The sequence below is a fragment of the Typha latifolia genome, chromosome 14 (assembly GCF_019914945.1).
Source record: "Typha latifolia isolate L0001 chromosome 14, TyphaL0001v2, whole genome shotgun sequence".
Classification (NCBI taxonomy): Eukaryota; Viridiplantae; Streptophyta; class Magnoliopsida; order Poales; family Typhaceae; genus Typha; species Typha latifolia.
Genome location: NC_133099.1, coordinates 750,092 through 764,568, shown reverse-complemented (window position 1 = coordinate 764,568; position 14,477 = coordinate 750,092). Strand labels below are relative to the sequence as shown.

Sequence of the window (14,477 nt, the reverse complement as noted above, 5' to 3'; positions counted from 1 at the left end):
TTTATGTTTCCAGTCTCTTAGCATTGCACAGAGTTGTGTACGCTGGATTGCGATAGAGCTGCAAACTAGTCTAAAGCCCAGTTGAGTACGTGTATTTGGTGCTAATTGATGTATTTCACCTTAGACCCTAGAACCCAACAACTATTTTTTTTTATTGAAATTGTAAAAAATTTCCCATCTTTGTTTGTGTGGATGTATCACCATTGAACTGAAACTATAATTGACTTAAAGAACACTACTTATGCTAAATAAACATATAATCAAAAAAAGAAGTCAGAGTGTTTTCAGTAATACCCAAAAAAATTAAAGAAAATTAAGAATTAAAAATTCTAACATTAAGAGACAGAGACACCGTCAACGTTGGATAAAATAACTAATAATTATAAACTTAGTTAAAACTTCAGAGGGTATAATGTTATATTTTCTAATAATTATAAACAGCGTTGGCTATTGAGCAATAAGCATTAGCTAGTACCTTGTAATAGTAGTTGGTATCCAATGCTAGGCGTTCCTCGGTGGAAGGCTGGTACAATTAGTGTAGTTGTACGCTAATCAGTTGCCCAAGTATTCGTATTCTATGTCTAAGAGTCTATTAATCTATTAATTATGCATTGCCCATCAAATAATTAATTACCTGTGGCATTTAATTCAGTTCAGAGTTCTCCACGTTCTCACATTAATAATTACCCTTGATTCAAGAATTGGTATTGGTCAAATCTTTGGACTAAGCTAAGTGATATATGGGTGGCAGAATATGCCTCTTATTCGCACTAAGTTTTTTTTTTTTAATTACTTATGGAGGTGAAATGCTTGGAGTGTTCTTGATAAACTAACCCATAATAAAAAAATTTATAGACAGTCCGTAGGCAAGTAGATCTAATTAATCAAAATGGTTATTACAAGCTTGGTAAATAAAAGAATATTTTGAAATAGTCCCCGTTATCGGTACGGCAAAAAAAAACAACAAGCTGAGAAGACATATATGATTTTAAAAAAATACCCACAAACACAACTGTAACTGTAGTTAGAAAAATAAAATAGAAGAAAAGTGATTCTAATTCCGTAAAATATTGTCTTCAACATCTAATCACCGATAAGGAAGAGAGATAACACGATAACAATGAGGACGGAGTGGCAAAGAGTAATAGCTGAGGACGGAGAGGTAGATGCAATTACAGCGAATTATGACAGTAAATAGAAAGGTGAGAGTGAGAGAACAAACGTGGTGCCGGTAGAAATTAAGAGAGATAGATAATAACATTCGAATAGTGTAGTTGACACTTGTAGATAAAAAAAAATCATAAGACAACAACGATAATTAGAAGTGAACTCTGACGATATTAAGAGAGAAGGAGAGAATAAAAGAGAGAATAAAAAGCATCCTTCGGAGAAAAGAGAATGCCTCCCCCTCTTATTTAGCTAAATTTGCTAGGAGATAGCGATGGAGAAGAAAATATTGATAGTAACACTGGAGAGAGAAAACCGGACAAGAGAGAAAATTTTGAAACCCTAGCAGAACAACTTTGTGGCCATATTTATTCAGAATCTGGCATTTTGTTTTTCGTTGGCAGAGAAGAGTTAAGCTTTATTTAAATTAAAATGAAAGACTATGGTCAGAGGAAAGATGAGTAGAAGTGGATGCGGAAGTAGGTGGTTTATTTTTGTGTACTTTTCCACCAATCCTCACTTTGCATATAAATGTGGTGGACTAAACGTGCCGCAACCAAGACAATTATTAATATTGGCATAAATTTTAGGTGTTGAATAAAATAAGATCATAAACCAACCATCATTCCCTGTATATATAAATATATACTAATCTACACCATCACCTAATAGCAGTTTAATCTTAATTATCACAGTCTTTCCAAAAAAACAAAAGTATTTATGATCAAATTACGAGAAGCTTTCTGATTGACACCGTCCAAAGCCCGATACGACCATGCAAAAAGGATTTACACCTTAATAAGGATCTCAAAATAGAAAAGAAAAAGAAAAAGAAGAGGACGCACTGGAAGTTGGAAACAAAAGCAAAAAATCTTTCAAAAAACTGTTGCCGTTTTGGTAGGAGTGCAAAATGGGAACGCCGTTTCACATTACGGAGCAGGCGTTGGGGTTCTCATCGCTAAACAGCTGCGGCGCGTGGACCAACTCGATGCGGGAACCATATGGTCCATATCCCCCGTAGTAGTAATCCATCCTATTCATCTCCGCCGCCGCCGCCGCCGCCGCGGCAGCCGCCGCAGTTGCCGGATTCGGCTTCTCCGGCTCCTTCTCCGCCTTCTTCTCTCCCTTCTCCTTCTTCTCGTCCTTCTCATTTCTCTCTGCCTTCTTCGGCGTCACGACCTCCACCGGCCGCTTAAGCTTTACCCTCACCGCCTCCGGCAGTGCCTTCGCCTCCATGGTGCCCTTGACGGTGACCAGATCTTTCTCGGCGTCCACCACCACTTGCTCCACTCCTAAAAGGAAGAGGGCGTTATGGTAAATCTAGTAACCACCAAAGGGTATATTCGTCAATGGAAATTCTTCTTTCTTCTTAATAAAAAAGCCTGCAGTGATTCGCTACTGTCAGATTTTGTACGCCCAGAAAGGGAAGCGTACTGATCCGACGGTACACAGAAGGCTAAGACTAACACTTCCGTCTTTTTTTTATTTGAATTACACTTATGCCTATATGTTCTCACAGAGAAATGCAGCCCAAAAACGTTCATGCATGGGTATTTTTGTCATTTCAGATTAAACATACCTTTAATTTTGGAGATGGCTCTTCGGATGCGCTGTATGCATCCGTCGCAGTGGAGCCCCATCTTTAGCACCACCGTCGTCACTACCACGGGCTAGAAAAGAAAATAAGAATACATAACACTACAGCACAATTTTGTAATAAAGATTAATCTGGATAAGAAAATTGGAAGGCGTGAAATTACGGGTTTGTCCTTATCCTTGGGCTTCTTGTTGTCGTTGGGCTTTTGCGGGTCATTTGGGGGCTTTTGGTTGTCGCCATTGGCGGTAGGGGCCTTGTTGTCTTTTTTCGAGGGTTTGATGGGGGACACGAGGTCGACCTTCTTCTTCGTCTTCGTTTCAACTCGCTCCCGAAGCTTCCATGGATCCATCTTCCCCACCACAGTGAGCTTACCGCTCGCTATCTCCGCCTTCACGCCCTCCACCCCTGCATAGCATCGGATAGCTTATTCATCGTCCTATTCGAGGTCATTATTCTCGAAACAGTAGAATAGAGATCTGGATAGGGATAACCTTCGAAGCCTTTGATGGATTTGCGGATCTTCTTGGCGCAACCCTCGCAATGCATGTCGACCTTCAGGACGGCGGTGATCGTGCCGTCGTTGTTCTTCTCCCCGGCGCCGTTCTCCTTCGTCTCCTTCGCCTCCTTCATTTCCACCCCCGCCGCCGCTTTTTTCGCTTCTCCTCCGCCACCTCCACCACTTCCTCCTCCGCCGCCTCCTCCTCCCTTCTTCTGCAGGGAAGGTAACCGAGCGTTAGATGTAAAAATCGCTATCTTATAACTAATCACCAATAGTTCGGCTCACCTTAGCCATGATCCCCTCTGTCTCTTTGTCTCTCTCGATCGCTCTCTCTCTCTCTCTCTCTCTCTCTCTCTCTCTCTCTCTCTCTCTCTCTCTCTCTCTCTCTACGGAATGAGGAGGTGGAGAGGATAGATGAGAGTGTGAAAAAGAAATGGGATATAAATAGGATGAAGGGGAGATGCATGAGTTATATCACATCTGGCAATCACCATGCATGCATGGAGACATGGGAGGAATTGGAAAGGCATGGATGCATCATGCGAGTAGGTGGGGCCCACATAAAGTGTGGGACCCTCAACGAGAGAAACGCCGCAAAGAGCGTACTTCTACAGACGTGGCGACGTATGAGTAGCTACTCCCCACAGGCTCAGGAGCCGATGGGCGATGGCCCAAGGGCCGAATGACCAAAATGGCCTTTCGCTTTTCGGATTAGCTATTGGGCTCTCTCTTCGGCTGTTATCCATACACGAGCAGCAAGTGCGTGCAATTATGATCCACAGGCAAAGGCTACCACTTTGGATAGGGGAAGAATAACTCCTTTCTCAGTTCATGCATTTGTTATTGGAAACAAATAAAACTTTATTAAGAAGAATATTGCAGGTTTTAATTCAAGATTCCACAGTAATCCACATATTCGTAAGTACTCAAATACGCAATCATGGCCCATTGGGCCTAGTGGATATGTAACGTGTCCAATTTCGATGTATATCCCCGACTTAGAAGTTAAAAACTGCGCACGACTTCAATGTTCGTTGCCGACTTCATGGTCGAGAGCTCCTTTCTTCTACTTCCCTTATTAATCGCTAGATCCTTTCCTTTCCTTATCCAAGCCACTATAATCTCTTTTATAATAGAACTATCCCAGTTGATTAGGTTCATAAGATCTCCCATCATCATCTATTTTGTCATCTTTTGACATTTCCTCACCAATGATATCACTCATCGTTGTTAGTAAACTGTTTCAAGATGGTGGTTGTGACCAATGTTTTCTATCATGGGATCCAGAGGCTTTTTCTCTCCTATGTGTCACCTTTTCTTTTCTGGCACTTTATGACTAAATAATCGCCATTTCTATCATTTGGCACAAGCTGTTGGCCTATCAGCCTGCATGTTTCATCTTATGTATATCTATACAGCTTTTGCAATTAAATGAATGCATATAGTATACATCTACTTCAGCAATATATTTATAGCAACATGAGATGCCTGAATTGAGAAACTGCACAAAAAATGATCATACTGTACAAATTAAAAATCTAATAAATTGTTCAGATTTCCACCAAAACTGCACACAAGTAATCATATGATACAAATTTCACAAGTGGGTTGATGATAACTAAACAGCCCCTTCAAGTAGTACCAAATACAATTTCTCTTATCATTCTTCTGCACTTTTCCAGTTCAATATTTTGTGCCTCCAATTTCCCCTCCAGCTGCCTGATTCTTTCAACATCTCTGATTCCATTCTCCCTCAACCGTAGAACTTCGTTGTTTGGTTGCACTGCTACGATCGAATTCGGCATCTCACCTATTGGAGGAGCAGAGGGCAAGGCATGTTGATGATCAAAGGATCTGTCCAAAGGCATCACCTAGAAAAATTTCAGAATACATTAGGACCTCAAATTGTAAAGAGAAAAAGAAAAAGAAAATTAAGGTAGCACTTAATTTTTTAGAGGTCTATACTAAGTTGCAACTCCTAATTATCTCTATAAAATATAAATATGATTTATAGATAGAGGAGTAGTTTGATTACTTTACTATTTATTTAAACGCTATTAGTTTTGAATGAAAAATCTAATGTTTGTTATTTTATCTTTACTATAGAGAATTAAACGTTTAAGTTTGGGAGAAATTAATCAATAATGAGATAATCACCAGCGAAGGATTTCCAACATGGGGTTGTGTTGCAGGAGGAGGGAGCTCGGTAGGGAAGACGACGGTCACCGTCTTCTTAGTTTTACTACTTAATCTTTGACGGAGTTCTCGCGCCCCCATCGTTCCGACGACCGTCACCGTGCCACTGTTGATATCTTTCCGAATCCTCTCCACCCCTTCGTATTTTTTGAGGGAATTCATGACCTTCTCCATCTTCTTATGGCAGCCTTTGCATTCGCACTGCATGTCAATTTGCAACACGACTGGCATCAATCCGTTGTTCATTTCTTCCATCTAAGATTTGATAACAAAAAACAGAGTAAGGACAGAGTAAAGTACAGTGATTCTTATCGTGCAAATAAGAGATTTATAGAATCGTATACAAATACAGTGTAAGACTAGTTCTGCACGCACCCAGTCAAAGACCCAGGCGTGTATTTTTTTTCCTTTTTTTTTAAAAGTGTGGACTTGCAAACTTGGCCACAAAGAAATATGGGAGAATCTTTTTCTCTTATCAAAACATTAGAGAGGTAGGTTTGATGGTTTCATTGTTGCGTGGGTGATTTTGTTTCTTGACATGATATTTTATTGCATGATATGCTCAGTGTTAGTAAATTTTTCTGAATATTATATTTCAACACTTAGCAGGTATTGTCCTGCCATTTCGGTGATTGAGAGAGAGAGAGAGAGAGAGAGAGAGAGAGAGAGAGAGAGAGAGAGAGAGAGAGAGAGAGAGAGAGAGAGAGCCTCGGGTGGACTACAAATACGACAGCAAGGGGATCACTGAGGCAGAGAAGGACAGGGAGGCCAAAGCACAACAACTTCATTGGAAGTTTACCTTGTTCACGTATTTGGAATGGTCTCGTATACTTACTGTGAGAGACTTGGGCTATAAGCAATGTAGATTTTGTGGTCTTCTCATATCTGCACTGATTAGCATGTTGCATTTGTTTCTTCTCTCTGTTTTTTTTTCTTAATTTCTATTTGCTCTGTTACTGTCTCTTATTAATTTTTATTTGCTCTGTCACTGTCTCTTTTTAATTTCTGTTAGAAAGGATACAGACTTTGGACGCCTTGGGAATAATTAAAGATGAATGAAGAAACTCTGATATAAGGAGTCGATACAATAGGGTTCCTCGTCCTAAGAAAATTTTACCTCGAGACTTTTTACTTTTAATTATATCAAATTTAAGGTTTTAAATTTTAAATTATTTGCTAGATGATATTTATTCAATTAGAAAGTTAAACAATAGCTAAATAGTAAGTGTAAGAGCACAGGCAAACACAATATTTTTAACGTGAAAAAATCTCTTATCAAACAAGAGTAAAAAACCTCAAATCTCTTTTTCGGGATCAAATCAAATAATTTGCTTGACTCTCCCTCAATACACCGTGTTTGGTGTCCAACCTTAGTGATCTCAAAGTTGAAAACCTACCTCTGTGATCTTTAGGCAATAGCAAACCTAATCTTAAATCTACTAGAGCTCCATCAAAATGTGGTATAAAAGCTTCACCATTCAACTCTTTCAGCTCTTCTTCTTGTACTTTCCCAAAATATTTTTTAATAGCCTCCCTAAAAGCCTTGATATTTTTCTCAAGACTTCCTTTTATAGTTCCAAAAAATAGGCTCTCCAAAAGCCCTAATTTAATGACAACTCGGACTGAAAATATTATTTTTCTACGCTCCATTCCAATAAATTGAATCTCATTCGAATATCTTTCCCACGTTGGATACAGTGAACTCTCGTTGGATACAGTGAACTCTCAAAAAAATTTTGTTCAAACGAATTTTAATCTTATTTGAACGGATTTCGAACAGAATTTTTGCAATACTATTCTTCAAACAAAAGCAGTTGATTTTTAAATGGGAAGAAGTTGTGCTATAAATTTTTAAAACAAACCTAAAGAATTTAGGTTATGAAAGACCTTAACACATTAATCCTTGTGTCCCGTTTCTAGCTACGTAGGTAGAATAATAGAAGCACTAGACATGGAATAAGAGGAAGAATATTCAAATATAAACTTCAGCAATAAATTAATAATTCACAGAACCACAACTGGAATCCAGGATTACAATTATTTAAAATGTTCATATCTCTTTTGAGCTCCTCAAATATATCCAAAATCACACCAAAAATTGTGTCAAAATATGTATACAAGTAATCGATCACAACATATAAAATATTTATCCTCACTTTTAAGAACTCCTTCAATTATTCTCCATGTATATTTCTCTTATCACCCTCCTGCAATACTCCAATTCCTCCTCCAGCTTCCTGATCCTTTCAGCATCTCTGGTTCTATTCTCTCTCAGCCATAAAACTTCATCGTTTGGTTGCACTGCTACAATCGAATTCGACATCTCACTCAATGGAGGAGCAGAGGGCAAGCCATATCCATGATCAGATGATGGTATGATGCTGCCCAAAGGCATCACCTATAAAGAAATATTCAAATATAAACTTCAAATTGTCGTTTTTATTTTTTGGAAAAAAAGAAGAAGAAGAAGAAAGGATTAAGATTGAGCTAATTACCTGTGAAGGATTTCCAACTTGAGGTTCTCTTCCAGTAGGACGGAAGACGATGCTCACCGTCTTCCTCGTCTTACTATGTAATTTATCACGAAGCTTCTGCGGATCCATCGATCCGAAAACCGTAATCATACCGCTGCTGTAGTCTTTCCATATCCTCTCCACCCCTGCAAATTACCCAAAACGACCCACCATTAGAACAACTTTAATCCTTAATCTTTCTTTCAGAGGGTAATTAAGAGAGAGAGAGAGAGAGAGAGAGAGAGAGAGAGAGAGAGAGAAGTATACCTTCAAAGTCTTTGATGGAGTTCATGCCATCCTTGATCTTATCAAGGCAGCCATCGCATCTGCAGTGCATGTCAACTTGCAAAACTACGGGTATCGAACCATTCACCTCTTCTACCTGTCAAGAAAGTATTAACGCAGTATTAGAGAGATAATAGAGTAATTAATCTTTAATTCTATAAAGCAGAGGATGGTCTCTTCACCATGCCCATGATCGCCATCCTCTCCCTACGCTCTCTCTCTCTCTCTCTCTCTCTCTCTCTCTCTTGAGAGATACATATAGATAGACAGATGCATACAATGATTAGGGCAGCATGATGTCATAATAAGTGGATGCATGATGCCATAAACTCATAAATGGATTTGGTAGATACTTACTCGCTAATTAATCGTTGGTCAAGATAACAGAGCAGAGCGAGCTGGATAAGAATAAACCTCTTCCTCATGAGTAAGGATTACTATTAAGTAAATAGGACTGCGGGTTCCACCGGGACACGTGTCGGATGTGGAGTAGGGCGTGGACTAGTGGGTCAAGCCGACCACCTTAACTGATAGATGTCCGGGCGGCGTGGACTTTGGATGGTCGGCTTTAGAAGTCTGTAAAACTATACATTTTTAATTAATTTATTTTTTTTAAAATTATGAGCATTTATATTAATTATAGATCAGACTAAAAGACTATTATTTCTCTAATATATAGATTAGATAATTTTTAACTATTTTAATAAGCGAGTTATAATGAGTACATGCACAAGTTTGCGAGAAGAATTAAATTCGTAACGTTGTTATAGACCAATAAAATTAAACCACTTTAGAATCTCTGTCTCTCATAAATTGCTGCAAGAGTACTGAATGCATATATATATATATATATATCAGACTAACAGTTGTAAAAAATACATATAAACCAGTCTAATGACAAGCAATAGGTTTGAACTAGTGGTAATATATTAAGGAAAATACACATAGAAGTTGGGTACATATATATATATATAAATGTATTTCATATTGCATGTTTTTTATATGTGATCGCCTTTTTCGGTAAAATCAATGGTCGAGATCTGCCGGAACACTTGGACATCTCCTCTGCGTCCCTTGATATTGTAATGGTCGTAATTTTCTGATAAGTAATTTCTTCATATGTGGTCAAAGATGTTTTCTGAAATAAAAAAAATAAAATAATAGATTGATATTAGAACTCCAAATTGTGGAACTAATTAATGTGTGATTATGATAGAGATAGAGGTAGACCTGAGTGGGATTTTTAAATTGGGGCAATTTTGGGAAGACAATGTCGACCTTCTTTTTGGTCTTATTTTGCAACCAATCGCGAAGCTTTTGCGCGTCCATATTCGCTACCACGGTCACTTTACCGCTCTTAATATCTTTCGATATCCGCGCCACCTCTGCCCATTATGCAAAATCAAATATTGTTATCAAATAGGTAGTGATCCTAATTTGCAAAATTGTAGATTTGTATGAATATCCTCTAAAATATTTTATTTATATATATGCCCTCACAAGTAGTTAAAGATATATATATATATATATATATATATATATATATATATATATATATATATGTGCTTTATTTTTCTTTCAAAAAAAAGAAGAATAGTTTTTTTTCCCATTCAGCATAGGTAATTTGTATACAAGTTTAATAAAATATAATAAAAAATAAGCACATATACCAAATCCGATAGAACTACAAAATATAATCTAAAAGGCTAGTCGAAAAGTACCTATTTTTATGAACAAAAAAGATAGATAAATATTGAGAGAGACCTTCAAAGTTTTTGATGGAGCTAATGGCTTTGTTGATCTTTTCAAGACATCCAATGCATCTGCAGTGCATGTCAACTTGCAGCACGAAGGACCTCCAAGAACCATTTCCTTCCTGCAAACAAGAGATAAGTAATCAGTTAATTAATCCAATCAAGCAATACATTAAGAAGGAAACGATAGCTTAACCATGGCCATGAATTGATATCAATCTCTCTCCCTCTCTCTCCCTCTGCTAAGCTTTGGAATATGGAAGAGTAGGAAAAGCTCTGAGGTATATATATATAGTGACACATATATGAGTGAGTAGGTCAGCATGACGTTATAAATGCGAGTAGTTGATAGATTCCTCTAACGGCCCATTAATTAAAATCTAGAACTTTGGAAATGAATCCCAGTTGCCATTAAATTACTTTGGTCTTCAGTTAATTAAATGAATATTTTTAAATTCCAATCGTTCTAACTTTCTTATAAACTCATATTCTATAAGTTCTATATCTTTATATGAGCATAATTTGAGACTTTAATTTATTTCGTTTTTGATAATTTTTTTCTAAATTATTTGATAACAACGAAGTGGGTATTTAGTAAAAGAACAGTTAATTATATGAACAGACGCTGGTTATTAATTAAGTCGTAGAGTTAGAGATGTCTACGTGTCTCAATCACACACGCGTGTGAAGTGATTAGGTACGTCATAATTAATTAGTGGCGTCATGACGGTTGTTTAGGTAGATACTTACTCGCTAATTAATGGTTTTAATTAACTTAAGTTGTCATTGTTCCACCTAAGTGATGGAATAAACTCCGGCATACCATGGGCACTAAGGGAATATCCGAGAAGTTGGATGGCTCTTTATTTAACTTAGGAAAGTTTATTAAAAGTAGATTCTATAATTCTTGCATTTAATTTTAATATCTAAACAACACCTTGAGTTAATATAACTCATCTATATGATCATTATCCATTAAAAGAGAAGGAAAAACTAACGTCAGATATTTAATATATAGATAGTAGGGGTCTAATGATGTACATGATGAGATATTTATAATAAAAGTTTCTTTACTTCTAGTGGAACAATATGCCATTACTTCTTCCAAATGCTTTTAAAACCGAAAAGATCCAAAAATAGGCCTGGATGTCAGTCTAAAGACAAGCAATAAGAATAGGATGCATACACTTGAACTAATAGTGAATGCATTAAGAAAAAATACACATAAATTGTTAAATAGAAATACTCATACACTAACACTATCCCATCGTACAATACGTGAGTACATACAGGATTCATATTGCATGCTTTTATGCTTTCTGTATGCGGTAGTCTTTTGAGAGTAATTTCTATGCTCTCTCTCCCCTGTATCATAACCTGCTTCGGTCCTCATATATAAACTGAAAATTTGAAGAAAGTTGCCTGTTAAATTTCTGGCGGAAAGGCCGGTAATACAAGATGGAGTTCAACATTAAAAAGCTCACAAAGTTCTGAACCATGTTTACCTGAAAATGAAATTATAAGAGCTCATTGCATGCTACCTTCTCGCAAAACATCGATCGTATTATATATTCTCTTATCAGCCTTCGCATGAATCTGTATGATCACAAGAGATTCAACCTAGTTGCATCCTACTGTAATCGAAAAATACATGACCTATACTTAAATGAATACTTTGAATCTACTATACGGATACCTTCTTATACAGAAATATGGCAGCGTCAATAGTTCCTTCAGCATACATAGACCGTCCACAAATATTGTGCTGGAACTCAAATGAAACTCTGATAAGAGAAGAAAATTATGCACAGTCCAGTAAGTTGGGAGCTGCTGGAGACTTCAATTCCATATAATTGAATCTCTTATAGGATGAGTAGTTACGTCTCATCGGGGGAAGTGAGATGATACAAGTGAAATGCATGCCCTCCCAGGTGCTCCTCGGGAACACCCACCATCTCTAGTTGTTTCTTTGGGTCTCTAATCTGTTTTATCTGGTCATAGAAACCATCAAAGGTAAAAAGATAAATGAAAGAGGATTAATAATACATATTATATAGAGAATTAGAGAATGATGTCAAATGTACCAAAGTTCATCATGACACTAAGTGAGATATGTTCTGCGCCAAAAAGGTGTCACCAACACAAGTAGCATAATTAGGATCCATGTCTCAAATCTTGGATTTAGATTAGAACCATGAAGACCCAGACACAATATTATTTAGCCAAAAAGTAACTAAAAGCTACCCATAGATATAAAACATCGAAAAACCTCATGTAGCACTGTCATGCCATTGAGAGGTCAAAATACATCGCACTTGGGTGTTCCAAGCCGTGCCAGTGGGCCTGGCACTGTACTGGTCAATGGTTAGCAAGCGCTGCGTTACTGGCACAAGAATATGTTAAGCATGGCATCATGACCTTACGTGTCAGACAGAAGAAAAAGGTTGTCACACTTGCAAGCAGCAGAACAACCGGAGTTAAGCATGAACATGTTGAGGTTAAAGTATTAGACTGTTTGAAAAGTTCTTGTTGACAAATCTGAAAGAAATTGTCTTATAGACAAAAGGTTCTTTTCAGCACGAAGCAATCATTTGTCATAAAGCCAATTTCCTTGACCAAGAAACAGTTTCTGGATATAAGAACTAAATCTAAATTGGTTGATGCTCACATCACCGATAAAATATTTAACAAAAGAAAACTACCAGCCAACTACAAAAGAAACATAAATATTCTTAAAATACCTGCTTCAGATCAAATGAGACACCCAACTTCTGAAAGCAAGAAACAACAACTTTAGCTGTGCCAGATATGTCCAATTTGCTTGCCTGATGTGACTCCATGACCTGTAAAAATGTTTACATTCAGCAACTTATGTAGGTAACAGAATAACAAAAATATCTGCAAAAAAGAGTCATAGAGTGCAGGGTTTGAACAATTGTAAATCTGTACCTCCAATTTATATCCTGAGAATGCCCCAGGAAACTGCTCAGCCATGATTTCCATGGCTGCAAGAAATGCAACAACCTGGGATAAAAGAAAGGATAACACACATAAGAGATTAGCTTCTCAGCTCTAAAAAATGACACATGGTTCCTTATTGACTAAATTTTCGAAATATACCTGTTTTCCCATCTGTGGAGATATGACTGCATACACATTAGCATCTTGTACAGTTTTATACAGCATTTGCCTGTCCCCACCAGTTGTACCCATTACAAAAGGAACACCAAGTTTGCAATAAAGTTCAGCATTAGCTGGATAAGGACAAAAAAAAGGCCTCATGCTTTAAAATGAATTCAATCTTGTTGAAGGACTGAACAATCTCAGAAACAATGCCAAGAAAACCTGAAATATACTTTTAAGATGCCTGACATCACTTCTAGACAAAGAAATTCTAACTCTTCATGTACATTGCACTTATAAGCTAGTAACAACAACCTCTTGCCCATATGCATGTACACCTTAGGAATAAAACATGCAACTAAGGACTAAAAGGAAACAATAGGATAAATTACCATTGACAGCCTCAGGTACAGTATAGTCGACAACTACAACATTAGGGAATTCATCAATAACTGAGGAAAGAACATGCTCTCTTTCAGATGGGCCATGTATGCGGATGTCTGTGCTACTAACTCGGACTGTTCTTCCAGGAATCCCCGTGCTGCTGAATGAGATAGGGACTAATTGAAGGCCAGCAGAAACTGCCGCTTCTGCGACCGCACTCCCAGTTTTCCCAGTACAACCATTCACCTAAGGAAAATAATTTTGAGGAAGATGAGACGAGAAAGAAAAGTAGCGCCTTCCAAATGACAAGCACACTTTTCTTATGGGTTTCAGTGTAATATGATTTGATCACATCTCTCTCTCTCTCGCAAAATTAGAATTTAGGGCATGAACGACTAATAAGTGGCAAATTAACAAATGGATAGCGCTGAAATTATCGCTGTAACGCCCAATTGGGACCGAAATCGCAACCTTTACACCATTTTAATTTCACTAGATCGTTGGGATATCGAGATGAACATGAAGTTAGTTCCTTTCAAACGACAAGTGCACTTCTCCTTCAGTGAGTTGCAAATCTAATTGAAATTCCACAAAATAACAAAATTTCGGTCATCTACGTATAAAATTTAAATGCTAACATGGGCATCCCTACCTCGGGACACCCAATAATGAGTCGCGAATTAGGCAATTAGAAAATGGGTAGTATTGAAACGATTAATGGTATCAAAATGCGACCAAAGTTGCAAGTTTTTACGTTCAGAGAGAAGAAGATCAAAGAATTAGATACCAGGATGGGGAATGAGACACTTGAAGAAGCAACCGACGCAGATGTTTCAAGCTTCTCCGCCATGATAGCTCTTAGAGCACCCCTTGTTCTTGGGTGTAGTCGAGGAACAACAATGGCAGCTTGGGGAAGCAACGAAAGCATCACTTAACTAGAAAGAGAGAAGAAGCTACGA

The 14,477-nt window shown here is 37.6% G+C and overlaps 4 protein-coding genes across 4 annotated transcripts; all 4 read right to left on the bottom strand.

Moving 5' to 3' along the window:
• Positions 1 to 1,775: 1,775 nt before the first annotated feature.
• LOC140800637 (heavy metal-associated isoprenylated plant protein 3-like) lies at positions 1,776 to 3,629 on the bottom strand. Its single transcript, XM_073155399.1, has 5 exons — positions 3,549 to 3,629; positions 3,256 to 3,475; positions 2,928 to 3,169; positions 2,747 to 2,837; positions 1,776 to 2,459 (listed from the first exon to the last, which is right to left on the bottom strand). The coding sequence occupies exons 1-5, from the start codon at positions 3,555 to 3,557 to the stop codon at positions 2,092 to 2,094; spliced, it is 930 nt and encodes a 309-aa protein (XP_073011500.1). The 5' UTR covers positions 3,558 to 3,629; the 3' UTR covers positions 1,776 to 2,091.
• A 1,155-nt stretch (positions 3,630 to 4,784) lies between these two features.
• LOC140801091 (uncharacterized) lies at positions 4,785 to 10,216 on the bottom strand. Its single transcript, XM_073156093.1, has 7 exons — positions 10,208 to 10,216; positions 10,022 to 10,133; positions 9,488 to 9,642; positions 9,249 to 9,395; positions 5,835 to 5,930; positions 5,421 to 5,714; positions 4,785 to 5,134 (listed from the first exon to the last, which is right to left on the bottom strand). Exons 1-7 carry the CDS (start codon positions 10,214 to 10,216, stop codon positions 4,895 to 4,897), a joined length of 1,053 nt encoding a protein of 350 aa, XP_073012194.1. The 3' UTR covers positions 4,785 to 4,894.
• LOC140800636 (heavy metal-associated isoprenylated plant protein 5-like) lies at positions 7,431 to 8,583 on the bottom strand. Its single transcript, XM_073155398.1, has 4 exons — positions 8,440 to 8,583; positions 8,240 to 8,354; positions 7,955 to 8,118; positions 7,431 to 7,857 (listed from the first exon to the last, which is right to left on the bottom strand). Exons 1-4 carry the CDS (start codon positions 8,455 to 8,457, stop codon positions 7,630 to 7,632), a joined length of 525 nt encoding a protein of 174 aa, XP_073011499.1. The 5' UTR covers positions 8,458 to 8,583; the 3' UTR covers positions 7,431 to 7,629.
• A 944-nt stretch (positions 10,217 to 11,160) lies between the features above and the next one.
• Positions 11,161 to 14,474, bottom strand: LOC140801244 (probable 4-hydroxy-tetrahydrodipicolinate reductase 1, chloroplastic). The gene is made up of 9 exons (XM_073156259.1): positions 14,306 to 14,474; positions 13,527 to 13,764; positions 13,132 to 13,265; positions 12,961 to 13,035; positions 12,753 to 12,854; positions 11,893 to 12,002; positions 11,708 to 11,795; positions 11,517 to 11,607; positions 11,161 to 11,411 (listed from the first exon to the last, which is right to left on the bottom strand). The coding sequence occupies exons 1-8, from the start codon at positions 14,444 to 14,446 to the stop codon at positions 11,539 to 11,541; spliced, it is 957 nt and encodes a 318-aa protein (XP_073012360.1). The 5' UTR covers positions 14,447 to 14,474; the 3' UTR covers positions 11,161 to 11,411; positions 11,517 to 11,538.
• Positions 14,475 to 14,477: the final 3 nt, after the last annotated feature.